Source organism: Delphinapterus leucas, chromosome 4 (assembly GCF_059928025.1).
Source record: "Delphinapterus leucas isolate spDelLeu-1000000601 "Yukka" chromosome 4, BTC_Dleu_Yukka2, whole genome shotgun sequence".
In the NCBI taxonomy this organism is placed as follows: domain Eukaryota; kingdom Metazoa; phylum Chordata; class Mammalia; order Artiodactyla; family Monodontidae; genus Delphinapterus; species Delphinapterus leucas.
Genome location: NC_143132.1, coordinates 69306254 through 69326012, shown reverse-complemented (window position 1 = coordinate 69326012; position 19759 = coordinate 69306254). Strand labels below are relative to the sequence as shown.

Here is a 19759-nt window from a genome sequence, read left to right as displayed (position 1 = left end):
CTACAGTATACACTTTTCAATGCCCAAACTTTGAGTTGAGGCCCACAAATAAAATTTACTCTATCCCCTTGTATTAGTCAGCCCAGGCTGCCAATACCAAATACCACAGACTGCGTGGCTTAAATAACAGAAATGAATTTTCTCACAGTTCTGGAAGCTGGCAGTTCAAGATCAGTCCAGCAGGATTTGGTTTCTGGTGAAGGCTCTTTTCCTGGCTTGCAGAGAGCCGCCTTCTTGCTGTGTCCTCACATGGTGGAGAGAGGGAACTCTCGTGTCGCTTCTTCTTCTTCTAAGGGCCCCACCCTTAGGACCTCACTGAACCTTTGTCAACTCCTCACAGGCCCTGTCTTCAAATACAGTGACACTGTGTGGGGTGAGGGCTTCAACATATGAATTTGGGTGGGGACACAAAAATGTGGTCTATAACACCCCTTTTCTGATTTTCTGTTTGGAGCTGGGGAAACGGGGAATCAGAGGTTCAAGGTTCTGGTCCCAACTTTTGCCGGTCAATGTGCGACTTTAAACTCTGGATCTCTGTTTCTGTAGAATAAAGGGTTTGAATTCAGTGGTCTCTACAACCTGGGCTAGCCCTTGTTTTTTGTGATCCATTGTAAAGGAATGGAGTGGGTTAGGAGTACAGGAGAGCTATATAAAACCCAGGTTGTATGAAACCTTATTTTTTTTTTTTTTTTTTAGTTCCCATCAGTGAGGACATTAGATCTGATGTCTCAACTAAGCAGGAAAATTTTTATTAGGTCATGGTACTCCGGGCAGAGGAAAAGAAAGAAGGCAGGAGAACTATAGCAAATGAGAGAAGGCTAAGGCTCTCAGCCCTGCGCCCTCCCCTTTGGTTTCAATTTGAGAATGATTGAAGATGCTTTATGCCTTCTAACCCTAGGAGGTAGAGAATGACCTAAAGGCTGCAGTACCTTTAAATGTGAATGGCCTTGTATACTCTCTGCTTCTGCATCAGAGGCCAGTTTCAGCCTATGTGTGGTTTGGGACTACCCCATAGACCATAGCCCTGGAAGGATCCACTCTGGTCTCTTATGCCGTGGATAAGTTGTTGACGGAGCCAGGCTAGCCCAAACCCTTACAAAGGGAATCCAGCAGCCCTCCTGCTTCTTGCCAGCTCTCTGTGCTTTGCTTCTTAGTTATGCTTCTTATTCGGAAAGAGCAGAGCTTCAGGAATTAAGAGTATGACTCATATATGGAGCCTTTTGACCCCCTAATGGTCAAGTTTAGAAGGCAGTGCTATCCAACGGTCTTGGATTTTAGCTCCACTAATTTCTAACTATGGGGAAATTAACCTTTCCGAACCTTATTTCCTTTTCCGTAAACTGATGCTAATGGCTGCCCCATGGGTTGTGTAAAGGTCAGCGCAGCACTGACAAATAGTAGGCACTCAATAAATGGTAACCTTGTGATGTTCAAACGTGGCATTAATATCCTGAGAACTACTTGCAGAGGGAAATCCTTGTGCGGAGAATAGAGGAGAAAGCTTTCTCCCCTGATTTCCTTTGGTAACCAGGGCCAAGAAGCATGCACTCTCCTCCTTGAGGGCAAGCACCTTCACGACAGGACCGTTCATGACCTGTGCAGCCCTAGTCTGAGCCCTGGAAAGGCTTTGTGTAGCCAGCCCTGACAAAGGCTTGGTGCAGAGCAGGGAAGAGACGTGGTGCCTGCTTTCTGGGAGCTTTCTGTATAATGTAGGGGCCACAGCCTGTTCTCCAGCCCCACGCTGTCCAGAGAAATACAGTTGACCCTTGAACTATATGAGTTTGAACCTCGCAGGTTCACCTATATGGGGATTTTTTAAAATAGTAAATACCACAGTATTACACAGTCTGAGGTTGGTTGAATCTGCAATGTGGAACCGCAGACACAGAGGAACGACGGACATGCAGAGGGGCTGACTCTAAGTTGTACATGGATTTTCAACGGCGGGGAGGGTGGGCACCCCTGACCCCCTCATTGTTAAAGGGTCGACTGTATAATGTGAGCCACATGTGTCATCTCAAGTTTTCTAGTAGCCACATTTTTTTTTAAGTTGAAATCGAATTTAATAAAATACTTTAACTTAACCCAGTATATCCAAGATACTATCATTTCAACATATAAAAATTATTTCTGAGATATTTTACATTCTTCAACATTTGCAGCATATTTTACATGGTAACACATCTCAATTCAGACCAGCCGTATTTCAAGAGCTCAATAACTACGGGTGACTAATGCCTACTGTACTGGACAGCACAGCTCTAGAAGCTTGAATAGGGATAAACAAGGCTTACACGGAGAAAAAAGAGAAGCCCACGTGTAGGAACAAGGTGGCAGGTTGTCCTGGGCAATCACATCCACAGAGTGAACCTAGGGCGTGGGGTGGAGTGAGGGGCGGGGCTGAAATGAGAGATTTACCCGAGACGTGGTGGTCTGACTTTGAGAAGGTCCTTTGTGTTTCAGGGACCAGAGAGTCACTTAAGTCATTTCAAGTAATAGAGGGTTAATTTTAAGGCCATGAGTTCAGGAACCCAGGGAAAGCCAAACTGGAGGCCCAGAGGTGATCCAGGCCTCAGGATGGCTCATACTCACCTTATAGGCTTGTTTAATGCAAATGCAAGGGCACCCAAATCACCTGGGGGAATCTTGTTAAAATGCAGATTCTGGTTCTGTAGGCCTAGAGTAGGGCCCAAGTGTCTGCACTTCTAACCAGCCCCTGGGTGATGCCCATGCTGCTGGTCCACAGGTCACACTTTGAGTAGCAAGGAAGGATTCAGTTACAGATGTGATATATTTTTCCTAGTACAAATGATTCTCAAATGTGAGCATTTGGGCAAGTGGTTGCCCTTTTGCAGACCCATGGTCACAGCAAGTGTCCTTAGGGTGACCATTCATCCCAGCATGCCTGCTCTACCAATGTAATTATAAATAGAGCCTCCTTTGACTTTCAAAAGAGTTCCAGTTTGGATAATAAATTGCATGGTTACCCTAGTCATGATCAACATGTCTGGTGCACTGGGCAGTGAGTAAAGCTTTAAAGATGATGTTGAGAAATAAGGGCTTATTCTAGGGGAAGAGGAGTAGCAAGAGAGTGGAGAGCGATAGTTTCAGAGGAAGTGGATAAAGTTTATTTTCATCTCTGAAAAATAAATTCCAAGCCATTAACGACTCCGCCTAAGAGTGCAATGAACAACTGAAAAAATAACTTTAAAAATAGCGAATATGTATTCGCTGGGGAATAGATTCGGCCAGGGGCTCCTTCCTCTTGGGAGTTTTCTTTGAAATGAGTAAATGAAGGTGGAGGGTAGGCAAAGACCTGTTTCCTCCCTCCTTTCTGGATCCAGCCTTGACCATCACTCTTTCTTCTCTATTAAGCACACTATCCTTCATGCAAATTCCTCCTCCTTCACCTCCATTCCTGGGTGATTCTTCCCCCAGCTCCCTCCCCTGTAGGTGATAGGTTCTGAGGCTGCCACTTTTGTCTCTGTCGAAAAGCAAAGACATGTCCCCTCATCTTGGAATGTCTCACACAAGCAAAGAGTGCATCCCTCTATCCATTGCCTCGTTCACCACTCTGTTTCTCTCTGTGTCAGGCCCAATTCAGACAGGCTTTCTGCCCCCTTGGAGTTTACTTCCAATGGGGAAAGAGAGACTATAAATAGGTAACAAATATCACTTTTGCAGTAGAATTAAGTGCTCCCTGACCATGCGAGCGAAAGAGAGCCAGGTGGCAGAAAGAGAGCCAGGTGGCAGGCCACCTAGAATGTGGCGGCAGAAAGGAGAGTGACCCCATGTCATGGGATTTAAGGGAGAAGACTGGCCTTAGTGACTGCTAGCCAAGCTATTCTGGTGCTGCTGGCACCAGCATTCTCTGGTGATTTTGAATTTGTAGGAAATGCTTCTGCGCCATGTCTTTTGCTACTACCCTTTTCCAGGGTCAGACTTCTCAGATGCCTTTATTTTCACATTGGATTGAATTGATGACATTATATACTTGAACCCATGTCTATTTACAATGGCTGAGTTTTAAATTATTGTATTACTCAAGAACGTCTTTCGTGATTCTCCTTTTGTTTTGTTGTTCTCTTCTTTTGTACTGTCTTCTTTTACCTAAATTTTCTACCTTCTTAAAGACCTGTAATTATATTTCCCATTTGTATTCTTTATAAACTCTTTTCAGTCTGTTATACTCACTGATGACTCTTCTTTCTGTAGGGGCATATGCCCTATTTTTTTTCTTACCCAGTCAGAATATTAAAATGTTCTGAGTTCTTGTCCTTTTCTGTCTCATCAATGGGAAAAATATAAATATGGTAGAGATAAAGATTATTCTTTTTGCCCCTCCAGTCTCTTTGCTGTGAAACAGTTGTGTGTCAAGACTGCCTCACTTATTTGCTACACGGAAGAGTTAGATGACAAATGACTTGGTCCCATTCTGTTCTGGAAGCATGCCTTCCAAATCTCCTCCTCCCCTCCCTCTGTTGTTTTCACCTTCCAGTTTCACTTTGCCTCTTTTCCCCTCCAAAATACACGCCAGTACCCCTGGCTGGCCCAGCTGCCATCTTTTCTTCCCATCTCTAACTCCTCTACCCATTTCTCCCATCTCCACCCCCAGACCTTTCCCATTTGCTTGTAGTTCTAGCCTCTTCTTCATTCATCAGACCTCATTGCACGTGCTAACTTTGTGCTGGGATCTAAGAGCAGCAAGACTTGGTTATTGCTCTCAAGAGACTTTCTCGACCTCATATTTCATTGTTATGTTGCAATTAAGTAACAACATGAGGATGCATTTAGGAAGTGCTGGCTTTGTGCGGTGCCCTGTGGGAGATGAAATGCTTTGTCACATCCTTTCTGCAAGAACCTGTTTGGTCAGCTAAGACGTAGACACATTAAAAGCTAAGTAAAAGCACAACCCCAAGACAGCACAGGTTTACTTGCCAAATGATCGGCACTTCCGCTCTGTAAACTTGGAGGAGGACAAGACATCTGGAGGCTGAAGTGGTCTGCGATATCTTCTCGGAGGAGGAGGGGCTCGGCTAGCCCGGACAGAGCGAGTGAGATTTGGATGGCAGATTCTGATCCTGATGCTGGGGATAGGAGGGAAGTGGTTAAGAGTTAGGGCCTGGGGTGGAGGGTGGGGTGAGTGGACAGGCAGGAGTAGAGAGTAGTGGGAAATAAAGCTGAAGGACAGATTGGGAGGAGACTGTGGGAGGTCTGGAGCACAAGGCGAGGCGGCACAAGAGAGTCATATCCGTTCCAGAGTATGAGTGGACGATTCTGCCCTTAATTGTTGCTTTTCCATTTTCCTACGGCATGTAGCTCTCCAGGTGAACTGCTGCCCTTAGCCACAGCTTGAGGGACAGACCTACTATGTGCTTGCTTTGCTTCATGAATCTTTTTAACTTTACCTTTATTTTTCTGAACACACGGGTTTATTACAAGTATTACGATCACAGATTTTTCATGTGTTCCGTTAGTCTTTGATACATCATCATTTGGCATGATCCCCAACAAAAATGGGTTGCTTATTAGTACGATGACTTTCTCCAGAACCATGCTTAAAATAACCTTCCCATATGCTGCACTTGCTCACTGGGTGGCTTCTGATCAGACACCTGTACAGTAGCCACAGCCAGATGACTCCTACCACATCAGACCCACAAGTGGGGAGCGGCTCAAACCAGAGGTAAATTTCCCTTTGTTTCCTCCCTGATAAATTGATACAAGATCAGTCTTTATGACTTAAGTACTGAAGGGAATACCTGCTACTTGGCTTGGTGTTTTGGGAGGGAATCACAGTGGAAAGTGACTCTTGAGAAGTGAGCTGGCATGCCTGTGATCCTTGGCCTCAGAAAGAAGACTCTAAAGAAAACAGCTATTTTGTCTCTGCAGAGGATCTAAATTCCTCTTTAGAGTACTTATGTAAGACAGTTGAGAGATCACTGGCCGCAATTTATTGAACTCTTCCCCCCTCCAAAACAAAACTTCGCGTCCCTACTCCTTTGAACTCATTGGGTAGGATATATGACTACCTTATCCATCAATGACCAGGAAGTGATCTGTCTTCTAAGTGGTGGATATTTTATTTCAACCCCCTGAGGAAGAACTGGTTCTTTAGTGCATCAGTTTCCTGGGGACCCAAACAGAACTCCTGAAATGTCTACTAGGCGCCCTGGGATAACCTCCTTAGCCTCTATGCAAGGATGTATGGTTGACCCTTGAATAACAGTTTTGAACTGCATGAGTCCACTTATATATGGATTTTTTTTCAATAAATAGAGTACCTGTATTTTCATTTTACAGATATTTAAATTAACTTAGTGTGGGAGGAAGTTTGTGTTCAGTTAGAGATCACAATATGCAGAATCAAGAGAACTAGGGTTTGAGTCCTGATTCTGCAGAACAGCTTCAGCTTCCTGCCCTTGGGTGAGTCATGTATCAGTTCCTTCATTTTTGAGGCAGACATAGAGTACGTGGATTTTCCACTGCACGGGGTTGGCGTCCCTAACCACTGTGTTCTTCAAGGGTCAACTGTGCTTGTTATTGAGTGTCATAGTGTAAGAATAAGGTACATGTGCACATTCCAGTGAATGTGGACTGTGGCAGTGACCTCCAGAGCTCCCTGCCTGAGTGGAGGCTGTAGAGTGAACTGTTTGTGTAGGGTGAGGCCCCCATTTATACAGTGACAGGCAGCCCCTGGCAGAGGTGCAGTAACATTTATGGTTAGGACTTCAGTGCCCTCTGGAAGACACAGCTGAAACCTTGACAGGTGATAACCCAAACCTCCTTTGGAAGCAGGGCAGCCCAGCCACCTCGTCATCCTCAAGTGCTCCCTCCCTCCCCTTCCCTGGTCAGTCACCAGACCCTGCTGTGCCAGTTCTCATTTGTCCCCACTGCCACCATCGTGGTCCTATCCACTCCGTCCTGTTGCACAGATTTCCAAATGGTCTCCCCAGTTCTACCCATACCCCACTCTAATCTCCACATTGCTGCTGAAAATATCTTTCAAAGAATTCAGATGGGATTTTATCATTCCCTCCCTTCGAATCCTCCAATGATCCACCTTTAAACTGAAACTCAAGATCTTCAATAGGCCCTGCTCTGGGGTGTCCCCTCCCCCATCTTTGAAGCACTTTGCCTTTCTCTTAAGGCTCAAGTTTTCTTCTAGCTTTTATTACACACATCAGTCTACTTGCTGAAGCTCTAACTAATGCCTTAGGCGTAATAGGGACTGAATCAGTGTTTTAGTACAGATGAGGTCTCAAGGATCCCATGTCATACAGCAGAAAATTGTTTTGACACCACACTTACAGTCATTTTTTCCCCCATTTTCTCTACTTCAGTGGTCTGTAACTTGTCTTGCCATGTTACCTTCTTTTAAGGTTTCATTCTTTCTTTGTTATATAATGTCTTCTCTGTTATTTATCCTAACACTACTCTTTCTTTTTACTATACTAATTTTTTCTTTTTTTCTCTTTATTGAGATATAATTGACATATCACATTGCTAACACTACTTTTTATTCTAGCGTCCACCTGTATACCTGTGTTCCTTCATTTCCGTGACTACTTGTACAGTGTGTTTTTTGATCATTCACCTTCAAATCCAAACATGCAGACGAGTCAGTGTAGGCATCTATTTCGTTATGTCTTCTGAAGTGCCTGGGCATTTACATTGAAATAGACATGCTTGAACATCTATTGATGTACAATATCGAAATATTGAAATTCCATATGGAAATAAACATCATTATACTTCCCTTTCCTTTTGTTTCTCCTTAACATTTTAGTCAGGGCTTTACATTTGTTTTCTTTTTGAAGTTATATATATGGACGGTTAGCGGCAAATATTGATTCAACACGGCACAGGGGACATTGCTAAATACATGTTATAAAAAGTGGGTATTTGTTCTGACTGAGTGAAGAGCCACTATTTTAAGCAGTCCTTAAAATCTCCTTTGAAGTTGCCTGCAAGTGGGGTGACTGCACCCTGGTTTGCCTGGAACAGTCCTGATTTTACTCCTGTTGTCCGGGCAGAATTATTAATTATGCCCCTTTCAGTGTCCAGAGTCTCTGTTTGGATGATAAATTATATCATCGCACCTTTTTAGAAGTATTTCTTCTTCTTACCATCATGATCACATTATTCCCCTTTCAGCAGCGTTCTCTGTGTCTACTCAGTCTTTGACAAAATGTGCTTAGTACCTCCACTATTGAACTTTTCATTCCTAAAACCTGCTAGCATCCTCTTTTACTCATTCTTGAAAAATCTGAGATGACTGTTTAAATACCTTTGGTGCCTTGGCCTTTTTTTCCCTCTCACTAACTCGATCCTGTCTTCACTAATTCTCTTAACCTACTCTTCTATTTTGGGCATTTCTACCTTAATCCCCTTTCCACTTATTTTTCTACATAGCCTTGCTGTTCTGCCAGATTTTCATACTTTCACAAAATTAATTTTGCCTTATCTGACAATTTGCAACTTCAAATTTTTGCCTATAAATAGACCCTGTTAGCTATTTTAGCCCCAATTCTCTGTTTGCTTTGATGTATGTCTCTGGTGTTGACACACATTAAGATGAGCATTCCTCAATTCCATTTTTAGCTGACTGCTTTATATGTTACCTTTGGATTGTACCATAAACTGCTCTTACTCTGATACAGAAGGACCTCCAAACAGCACACTTTTGGTATTCTTTGAGGAAATGCCATATTTTTGCTCTATCTTTTAAGGAGTAGAGGAATTTTAGCCTTTGGATTAAGACATTTAGCTCCCAAGAGTTTTAAAGGTTCTTAGTATAATTTTTTTATTGTGGTAAAACACATATTACATAAAATTTGCCGTTTTAACCCTTTTAAACCATGCAACTCAATGGCATTAAGTGCATTCACAATGGTGAGCAGCCATCACCACTGTCTAGCCCCAGAACTTTTCATCACCCCAAACAGAAACCCCACACCCATTGAGCAGTCACTCCACTCCCCCCTCCCCCCAGCCCCTGGCAACCACTCAATCTGCCTTCTGTCTCTGTGGATTTGCCGCTTCAGAACATTTCATATAAATGGAATCACACATTTTCTGTGTGTCTGGCTTTTTTCACTTAGCGAAAATTTTCAGGGTTAATCTTTGTTGTAGCATGTATCATTACTTTATTTCTCTGCATGGCTGAATAATATTTCATTGTACAGATAGACCTTATATTGTTTATCCATTTGTCTGTTGATCAGTCTAATTTTTTAAATTAATTAATGAATTTATTTTTATTAAAGTATAGTTGATTTACAATATCGTGTTGGTTTCAGGTGTACAGCACAGTGATTCAGCTTATGTACACATATTCCTTTTCAGGCTCTTTTCCCTTATAGGTTATTACAGAATACTGAGTGTAGTTCCTTGTGCTATACAGTAGGTCCTTGTTGGTTATCTATTGACCAGTCTAATTTTTATCAGATCTTTACCCCAGTGTGAAGTGAGTGGTACAGTAGCATGATAAGTGCAGTGAATGGTACCTGGATATTTTCGATGAGAGTCTTAGTGATTGGTGTGTGCCTAATGCTGTGGAATAGAGCATGTATAAGAGGCGATTACGTTTTGATATATTTTCTTCTGGTTGTTTCACTATGGGTATTTTATCTTATTTTTACCTGATTATGATCGCATTGAATAGACAATTTTGCATGCTGCTCTTTTTTTCATAAAATTCATTCGTTTAACAAATATTTGAATACCTACTATGTGCTGGGCACTGGCCTGGATACTTCTGAGGAATAAAAAGTTCTGGTGGGAGTATGGTTTGGGAGTTATTATGGATATTATTTAAAGCTATGGGACTAAGACCCCCCCCCCCCCGGGGAAGAGTCCATAGCGCTGAGGAGAGGACCCAAGACTCAGCCCTAGGGTGCTCTCAGAGATAAAGTTCCAGAAGAGAAGGAGGTTGAGGAAAGAATAGGCAACCTGGTAAAAGCGGGAGAGTCTGGAGGAGAAAGTGCTTTGGAGAGGAGTGGCCCCTGCTGTCAGGTGCTAGTGAGTGGGATTGTGAAGAGGATTAACCACTGGGTTTGGCAAGATGGTGGTCGGAATGGAGCTCAGTGGAGTGGAGAGGATCACAGCCCAGCTGGAGTGTGCTGAAGAGCAAATGATATAATATTTTTAACATATTTCTGCATGTTTCATATATTATTAAACATAATTTGGTGGCAGAATACGATGTCTAATTGTACATTTCACCTAGCCACTTATTGTCTCCCTACTGTGTGACATTTATGTTGTTTCCAATATTTACTACTACAAACAAGACCAAAGTGAGTAGCTTTGTAAACTTTCTTTCCTACTTTTAGCATCGTTTCCTTTAACTGGAGAGACAGAAAGGAAGATGCTGATCTAAGAGCAGAGCGTCTTTAAAGCTGATGATTCTCATTTGCTCAAATACCTTCTAAAAGAACTTCCTCCAGCGGTGTCCGAGGGACCCCAGCATCTTGACTGCAGTTGTCAGTTGGGCCTTCCCAGAGCAGGTCTCTCCTCTTATCAGCTTATAAATTCTTTTAACCTTGAACAGAGAATTGAATGACAAGAACTAAACCCACATTATGGGATGAAAACTATACACGGCTCACTAAATAGTTATGTTAAGCAGAATGCATGCACAACAAGTGTCACCCCGTATGGCATCACAACTTACATGGGATGCAGGCATTGTTATTAACCCTTTTTCACTAAAGTCCTGGTATAACCTTAAACCAGGTATGGCTGAGGGAGGTACTCAGCCATGATCTTCACCTTCCATTCCTATGTTCCTATGCATTCACATAGATGTGATCAGTGCTGGAATTTAAGGAAGTTTACCCTTTTCCGGGAGACACCCTGCAGATCTCCCATTACAGCTGCCTGCCGATATCAGGGAATGACTTCTACCCTTTCCATGCGTGCCTTGGGTGGAGTTTAATAAACATTCCCGGGCTTCCCTGGTGGCGCGGTGGTTGAGAGTCCGCCTGCCGATGCAGGGGACTCGGGTTCGTGCCCGGGTCCGGGGAGATCCCACATGCCGCGGAGCGGCTGGGCCCGTGAGCCATGGCCGCTGAGCCTGCGCGTCCGGAGCCTGTGCTCCGCTACGGGAGAGGCCACAACAGTTAGAGGCCCGCGTACCGCCAAACAAAAACAAAAACAAAAACATTCCCAGTATGTCGCAGAAAGAGAACAACTTCCAGGCTGATTGTCATCTCAAAAATGCCCTCCTCTCCCCCTCCCCATTCCTCAAAAACACCCCACTGCTGTATAGTCACTTCCTGGTCACGTTATGAGTTGCTCCTCCCAGCAGCAGCAGTTGGGTGAAGGAGCTGAGCCCAGCCGCCTTGCACAGTCTGTTGTTTAACTGCTTCCCGCCCAGCACAGCAGCCCCTCACCCAGGACTGGCAGTGCCCAGCGTCCCGCTGGTGCAGGTTCTGGGAGGTGCTGGCTGCTCTGGAGCTTGTCTCCTGTGATCTGCTCCGTTCCAGCGGGACAGACCCTGCTGTTTGCTGGGCGTTAAGTGGAAGGGTGGAGTGGTGATGGGGTCAAAAAGGAGTAGATGTAGTAAGAGAGATGCATGTGCATCTCCCCTGTCCGTTCAACTGGCTCCTTTTCTGGAGAGGTCCTGATCGCCACAGATCATCCCCGAGTGGAAGGTCCAGGGGCATATAACCACTCAGCAGAATGGTGGAGTGTTCTAGAATAGGTAAACCGGGATGCTTTCCGGTACCATTAGTGGTTCTGTGACTCAACTGGGCGACTTCATGTCTCCGAATCACATTTTTTCTCACCTGTTTAAAAAAATAGAAGGATGTTGTAATACCAGCCTCCTTAAAGTATTGCGGGAAATCCGTGCGACGATGCATGTAAAGCGCCCACCATAGAGCCTGACCCAGTATGGGCTCAGTCAGGGTGAACTGTTCCGTCATTATCCGCGCCCCGCCCCCGCTGACTCTTTCTGGCTTTTGTTGCTCCCAGTGTGTGGCTCAGACCGGACTTTTCAAGCATCTTTCTCTTTGTTTCCTACTTGCAGGGGGCTTTGTGAAGAAGCATGGTCAGCCTCTTGTTTCCAAAGCCTTGGGGTAAGTTCCAGGATGTCCAACCCAGCGTAAAGTAACTGGCGTTTCCTGAGGCCTTGGCAGAACAGCCTGGGGAGCAAGTCTTCTCAAACATCTTGGGTTGTGATAACTAAAGCGGGAGCCTATTGTGGTGTGATGTGTCAGACCTGGAGGCCTCTATGGATACCCCTTTGACGAGTCCAGTTGCTAAATGGAAGTGGGCTATGTGGCCGTAGTCTGCAGGAGTCCCTAACAACCGAGGCAAATAGTCAGAAGACTTAAACAAGCAGACTTATAAGGGGCAGTCAGTATGTGAATTTCTTATGGCAAGTAAGCCTAAATTGGTAAGGGTAAGTAACAGTGGCTGCTGTAACAGACAAGCCCCCAAATTGCAATGGCTTGACACAGGGAAAGGTGATTGCTTACTCAAGCAAAGTCAGTTCACATATTCTTGGACAGGTGGAAAACCTTCCTATTATCTTTCAGGGACCCAGGCTCCTTCTGTTTTGTGGCTCCATCATCTCCTAGGCCTTGGAGCCTCAGCAGGACTCTCTGCATCTAGCCAGAAAAGTGGGCAAGAGAGACTGTGGAGAATAGCACAGGAGGTTTTGATGGGTCCAGCCTAGAAATGGCACATGGTGTTTCTGCTTTCTGATCACAGTCTGTTGGCCAAAGCTGGGCTTTGGCCAGACCTCAGTAGAATTCAAGCATACCTAACTTCAAGGGAGGCTAGTAACTGAAGGCTAGCTGCATGCTCAGGAGGTGGAGGAAATAGGTTTTGGTGCCACAGATTTTTCCAGAAATGTGTTTGAGGCACAGAATTGGGAAGGTTGCCCTTTGCTGGCTTCTGAGCTCAACTTAAGTAACTTGGGAGGGGACAGAGAGAAAAGCATCTGCATTGCTGTAGATTCTCTGCGGCTTTCTTTCCAGGGACAGATTTGCAGCCCCTGCGGCGGAGACCCGTCCCAGCATCTGGGGAGAGTGCCCACCAAAGTTTGCTACTAAGCTGGGCCGAGCGGTGGTCAAAGAAGGACAGATGGGGCGATTCTCCTGCAAGATCACTGGCCGGCCCCAGCCACAGGTCTCCTGGCTCAAGGTGAGGTTTTGTCTGCCCTGACTCTGGGTTAGGTCCCTGGACTACGGGGAGTCGGTCTTCCCCATCAGTCCCTTCCAATTCAACTGTAGAGCGTCCTTGAGGTTCTCATGTGTTTGGTAGCCGTGCCCGTTCTTGCCCCTGTTTGCACACTCTCCCTGTGTTACTCAGCCCACGATGTCCTGTAATCCACACACTCACAAAACAGTATAAAACTTCCGAGTCAAAACAGACCTGACCATGTCAAGAGAGTGGAGTCTGAAGTCTGGGGCTGATTTCAAGCCACAGCTCCCTGATTGACAAAGCATGAGATGCTGGGCAAAGCATTTGATCTCTTAGAACCCCAGTTTCCTTATCTATGAGGCAGAGATAATCCCACCTACCTCCAAATACTGTTGGGAGGCTCCACGTGGGAGTGCTTTATAAATCATTCAGGGCTGAACAATGTGAAGACAGAGGTGGGGGAGGGGTGGGGGAGGGGGAAGAGGAGGCAGCAGTGGCGGGGGGCAGCCCATGTTAACAGGGCAGTGAGGAGCTCTGGGGGTCAAGGCCAGGGCGAGGAGCTTTTTCACAGACGGAACTCCTGTATAAAAATGAGTGACAGGATGCCTTTTCCCTGATTCCTGATTCTCCTGTACTGACCCTGGAACATCAATAAAAGGAAGAGGAAGACAGAGGAGAACTAAAGTGAGGAATATAGGATTTCCCACCTCAAACTAGGGCTCCTTCGAAACAGGTTCCATACACCTGCCCTCAGCTGGACCGAACACCACAGCGCATCCATGCTCCTCGAGTCAGGACCCTTGGGTTGCCCTCAGGCTGCTCTCCAAACATGTTGACAGAGCCCAGAGCTGAGGGCCCTGCTGTGCATGCCTGGTGTCTGTCCCACCTGGATTGACAGCAGGTAGGACAGAGTCAAAAGGTGAGCAGTTTCTCTGACCAAGCTGCCTATGCCGTCCCCAGGGAGATGTTCCCCTACAGCCCAGTTCCCGTGTGTCTATGTCTGAGAAGAATGGGGTGCAAGTCCTGGAAATCCACGAGGTCAACCAAGATGACGTGGGAGTGTACACGTGCCTGGTGGTGAACGGGTCAGGGAAGGCCTCCATGTCTACTGAGCTCTCCATCCAAGGTATCAGGCGGTGGGAGGGCTAGTGCCGGACCGTCCCTACCCTCCTAGAAGGAGCTGCTTGCTCATTACGTGTCTGTGTGTGACACGTGTCACACTTACCTACTCATGTGTCCCTCCCCAGGGGCAGGGTCTTGAATCAGAAGAAAGGGTAGGCGGGTAGCACAGACACGGCCATGGAGGAAGATGCTTCACGTGTGCCTGCACACCTGTGTTCAGTTTTTCCTTCTTGCTCAGACTCCTTTTTTTTTACTTTTTTTTTTTTTTTGCGGTACGCGGGCCCCTCACTGCTGTGGCCTCTCCCGTTGCGGAGCACAGGCTCCAGACGCGCAGGCTCAGCGGCCATGGCTCACGGGCCCAGCCGCTCCGCGGCATGTGGGATCCTCCCAGACCGGGGCACGAACCCGTGTCCCCTGCATCGGCAGGCGGACTCTCAACCACTGCGCCACCAGAGAAGCCCCAGACTCCTTTTTTATTTACATCTCTAATTGCCTTTTGGAAGAGTGGGCGTTGCTAATGTCTTGCCATCACCTCAGATTTAACCTGCCTGAAATTGATCTTGTCATCCATCCTGTCGTTCAGATCAGGTGCTCCCTCAACGTAACTCTTTGCTTCCCACCAGACTGGGCATTTCAGCATCGCCTATGACTCCTGTCTCTTCTTGCTGTAGTCACCAGCCCCAGTAAACTCTTCTCTTGAAATCTCTTTGAATACGCCTCTCCCTTACATTCCCCTTGGTTCTGCCAAGTCCAGCCTGGGGAAGCCAGAGTGTGTGGAGGCGGAAGGGGATTGACGTCACTTCATTCTAGCGGAAACCTTGAGCGGGGTGGGATTTGGGGATCTGGGAGGGAAACGACCTTACCTTCTCCTCCTCCTTTCTAACCCTCATTTCTTTGATTTTCCTCTTCCCCGTCTCTTTCCTCTCTCAGAAAATACCCCTTCTTGCTTTCTGTACATTTTTGGCCCAAGTGTGTTCGCTACCCACAGAAACAAATTTATTCTACATTGCAACCCAGGAGATAGATAGATAGATAAATAGACAGATAGATAGATGGAGAGAGAGAGAGAGAGAGAGAGAGAGAGAGATTTAACTAAAACAAGTTTTATGAAACAATCCTGAGTAGTAGTATGTACAGTACATGCTGGCATTTTCTCTTCCATTCTACACCAATAAAAGAAAAAACCCTGGGGACTTTCCTGGTGGTCCAGTGGGTAAGACTCCATGCTCCCAATGCAGGGGACCCGGGTTCGATCCCTGGTTGGGGAACTAGATCCCACGTGCTGAAACTAAAAAAAAAGATCCCCCGTGCCGCAACTAAGACCTGGTGCAGCCAAAATAAATACATAAATAAATTAATATTTAAAAATAAATAAAGTGTAGGACTACCACATAAGAAAACGTTGGCAATTTTAAAAAAAGAAAAAGAAAAACCCCGGTCCTGACCATAGCATTTGACTTCACAACTCACTACAGGCTCAGGACCTGCTGTTAGTCATCTGGAGAAGTGTTTTAGTCCCTCTCCCTTTACTTGCCCTGGCCCTGAATTAAAGAACTGTCTCCTTCTGAAGCACTTAATGACATTTTGTTTGAAAATATTCCCAGAAAAAGCCCCTCAAATAACCAAAACAAAAAGGGATAGATAAGATTGGCAAAAGGTTGATATTTCCCTAATCTGGGTGTAGGCTTTCAGTGTTTGTTATATCCTTCTCTGTACTATTGTATATTTTGTAATTTTCCGTGATAAAAATGTTTTAAAATCATGTGGCAAGAAAAACGTATCTAGTAATTGTATGTTTTTTCTTTGAAGAACTGAATAAAATTACACTTTCTCTGTACACTTTAGAATGAAGCAGGTATTTGTCAAAAATGATCACTGGGGGTTTCTTTTTGAGGGCCACATGCAAGTTAAACGTTCTGGGTTTGAAGTTTTCAGTAGAGCGGTGTTTGTTTCCTTCTGTGGGCTGGAGAACAGGAAGCTCCAGTGCCCAGGGCGGGGCAACAAAGGCTGCCATAAAGGTCCCAGGGCAGTGCTGGAAGCTTAACAGTGTCTCCAGGGCTCAGAGGAGTTTATCAGATTAACCCAAGAAGTTCAGGACCAGGGAAGCTGAAAAGAGAGAGGGAGGGAGGACCATAGGTGATGGGGAAAGTGAGAGTTTGGGAAGTCAAACTCTGTCATAAACAAGAGATGGTTGTCGTATCACTTGCTGTTCTTGGTGTATAAAACATTCCACTAACGGTCTTTCTACCTTCTCCCTTTTTCCAGGCTTGGACATTGCCAATAGGTATGTGTAGGCTTTGTGATTATCATGTTTCTATCTTGAAACGCCCTGAGAGAAAAGAGGGCTCGTCATCAAGGAACGCCCTGAATTTCTGAGTCACCGTGTAGGGGGGAGAACTGACTGTTTGGGAGGCACTGTTTTATTTGGGGTGTTTAGTTTTATTCTATTGTAATTTGCTGTCCAGATCCCGTGTCAGGCTTGCCATCAGCATTGAGGCTCTTGAAGACCCTGCTCAGTATATTTACTAGTTAGCTGTCATTAGGAAGGGCACTGCTCTGCAAGGATGCCCTCCACGTTCAAGGCCAGAATCTACTTGCTTACCCAGCACGTCTTCATCGGGAGAGCTTCCTTTCCTGAGCGTGAGGCTCTGTGCTAGATGCTGGGTATGCATGGCGAGCTGCCTGGTGTAGAGAAGGGCCTTAAACAGAGCCACACAGAACATGAGCGCTAAGCATAAGTCTACGAGAAGCGCTCATTTGGAGTAGAGTGTCAGAGGACCCCTTTTCGAAAGCTTGATGTTTGAGCTCAGGCCTGTGAGGAGTAGTATGAGCTAAGAGAAGAAAAGCTCAGGGAGAAAGTATTCCAAACAGAGGTGTTGCAGGTGTGAAAGTGGTGAGTTGAGAGGGAGCCTGGGGCCCAAAGAACCCCGAGGGGCTGCAGCCTGGTAGGCACTGGAGACAGGGTTTTGGGGGGGGGGTGTCCACGCAGAGCCACCTCCCACATGGCATCCCTGCAGGCCGTCTTGAACAGCTCAGTTTTACTCTTAATCGAGTGGAAAAGCTGCTGGAAATTCTTAAGCTTAAAATGGCGTCATTCAACTTATGTTTTTAAAAGATGGACTGTGCGTGCTGCGTGGAACTTGGGTTAGGGCCAGTGTGGACAGGGGACACCACGTGTTCGAACCAGGTCGGGGCTCGTGGAGAAGAGAAAAAGGGCAGATGTAATAAGTGTGGATAGAACACTGGGCTAGGGATGGGTTTGAAGAATGGCTGCTTGCTTTCTGCCTGGAAACTGAGCAAACTGCATAGAAAGACCTTGGCTCTTTCTCTGTCTTGCTCTGTGGGCTGTTGTAATCCCTGGAGTCTGGGCCTGTAATGCATAACCAGATGATCGTTCTACTTCTTCTTCTGCCCCACTGTCCCCCGCCACACACCCACCAAACAGGTCGCTGGTGAGAGGAACAAAGGCGGCCAATTCAGACATCAGGAAGGACGTGAACAATGGAATCGCTCGGGGGCTGAAACTGGACGGCTTGGAGGCTGCAGCTGAGAGTAAGAACTGCTCCAGCGTCCAGAGAGGCGGCTCCCCGACCTGGGCCGCGGGGAGCCGGCCTCAGCCCCTGAGGGAATCTGAGCCGGAGCCAGCGGGGGACTCGCCCGGAAAGGCCCTGAGGACCCCAGTCCTGCAGAAGACTTCCAGCACCATCACCCTGCAGGCCGCAAAAGTGCAGCTGGCACCGAGAGTGCCAGTCTCGGGTGCCCCGTCTCCTTCCAGAGAAGAGAGGGAGAAGCCAGCTGCTCGCCCTCCAGCCGCCCTCCACGCCAGGCAGTGTGGCCTGGGAAGCCAAGACACTGTGGGCCAGGTTGCTACCAGGAAGGTCCCCACGGAGGGCCAGGGGGACACAACATTCCCCAAATTTGAGAGCAAGCCCCAAAGCCAGGAAGTCAGTGAGGACCAGCCGGTCAAGTTCAGATGCGAGGGTGAGTAGAGCTGCTTGAGGCCGCTGGTGCCCACACTTAGCCCCCGGGTGGCCACTCCCGTCCTTCTGCTCAGTGGTCAGAGTCTCCTGTATCCCCCGGCCCCTTGGACTAGAGCCCCATCCCCGACCCCAGGAAGCACCTTACACGGGTCTCCCCTCTGGAAGGACTCAATCTCGTCATGTCTCTTGTTCTGGAGAAACTCCTAGCAGTGACCCGTTGTTCATGGTTGGAGACAGCACTGACCCTGAGCCCTAATTCTCACCACCTTCCGCGGGAAACCCATCACCACCATCTCCACCGCACACAAGCCACAGGGTCCCCTCCTCTTTCCTCCCTCTGGCTGATCTGGAGACCTAGCTTATCACCTTGTAGCCCTCCTCCCCAGGGACCCTGCCTCCGTCTTGGGATGTGGGGTGGAGGGGTAAGAAAGCAGGTTGAAGCGGGAGGGCGGCTGCACACGGGACTGGGCTCTGCCCTCCGGCTCAGCCTCTCCACCCCTACCTGCGCCCCACAAGTACAGCGTGCTCTCGGGGGCCTCCCGTCCTTCACCTGGCCCTGTAGTTTCAGGGATCCCGAAGCCTGAAGTGACCTGGTTCCTGGACGGTGCCCCCTTGAGGAGAAGAGAAGGCACCATCGAGGTTTATGAAGCTGGGGGGACCCATTACCTCTGCCTCCTGAGAGCCCGGGCCAGGGACAGCGGGAACTACAGCTGCACAGCCACCAATGTCCGAGGCCGGGTGTCCTGTGGCTGGACCCTCCTGGTGAAAAGTGAGTACATTCCTCCAGGTCACCCCGGGTTCCCTGAGGGAAGACCTCTGTGGGGTGCTTCATACAGCGCACAAGCGTCACCTCCTGCAGCCCCCTGCCCAGGGTGTACCACCCGACAGAAACATCGCCCCCACCCACCGGCCAAGGCCAGAGTCACTGCTCCAGGAGAGTGATTGCTGATCAGGAGTTCGCATCCGAATCACCTCAGAGTAAACATGCCCAGGCCCCAGGCCCAGCCCAGCTGTGAGCTGCCGAGTCTCACAGAGAGCCAGATCCACACACTGAGAGTGATGTGAGGTGATGTGAGTGCCACATCTTTTGTGCTCATTATAGTGTCTGTTTATAAAAGTAGTGCATGTTCATTGAGAGGAGTTTAAACACTCTATATAATCTTATGACTCAGAAGTAAATGATAGTTTAATATTTTTAAAACACGTTTAGCTTTGTGCTATTTGTATACTGCTTACTATTCTAATTTGCTCACATTACATAAGCATCGTTCTATATTTTTTAATATCATTTAAAAGCATGCTTTGGGGCTTCCCTGGTGGCGCAGTGGTTGAGAGTCCGCCTGCCGATGCACGGGACATGGGTTCGTGCCCCGGTCCGGGAAGATCCCACATGCCGCGGAGCGGCTGGGCCCGTGAGCCATGGCCGCTGAGCCTGCGCGTCCGGAGCCTGGCTCCGGGAGAGGCCACAACAGTGAGAGGCCCGCGTACTGCAAAAAAAA

At 47.1% G+C, this 19759-nt stretch overlaps 1 protein-coding gene across 3 annotated transcripts in view; it reads left to right on the top strand.

The window, feature by feature from the left end:
• The first annotated feature begins 6302 nt into the window (after positions 1-6302).
• MYLK (myosin light chain kinase) overlaps positions 6303-19759 on the top strand; it is a 125219-nt gene continuing 111762 nt past the window's right edge. For 2 of the 3 annotated variants that reach the window (XM_089910596.1, XM_089910597.1), the window contains exons 1-6: positions 6303-12086; positions 12993-13158; positions 14119-14284; positions 16546-16564; positions 17726-18261; positions 18823-19029. In XM_089910596.1, the coding sequence (XP_089766722.1) occupies positions 11902-12086; positions 12993-13158; positions 14119-14284; positions 16546-16564; positions 17726-18261; positions 18823-19029 (1279 nt within the window). In that variant the 5' untranslated portion in view covers positions 6303-11901. The remainder of the gene's footprint in view (positions 12087-12992; positions 13159-14118; positions 14285-16545; positions 16565-17725; positions 18262-18822; positions 19030-19759) is intronic. The other variant, XM_030760766.2, reaches the window with a different exon arrangement.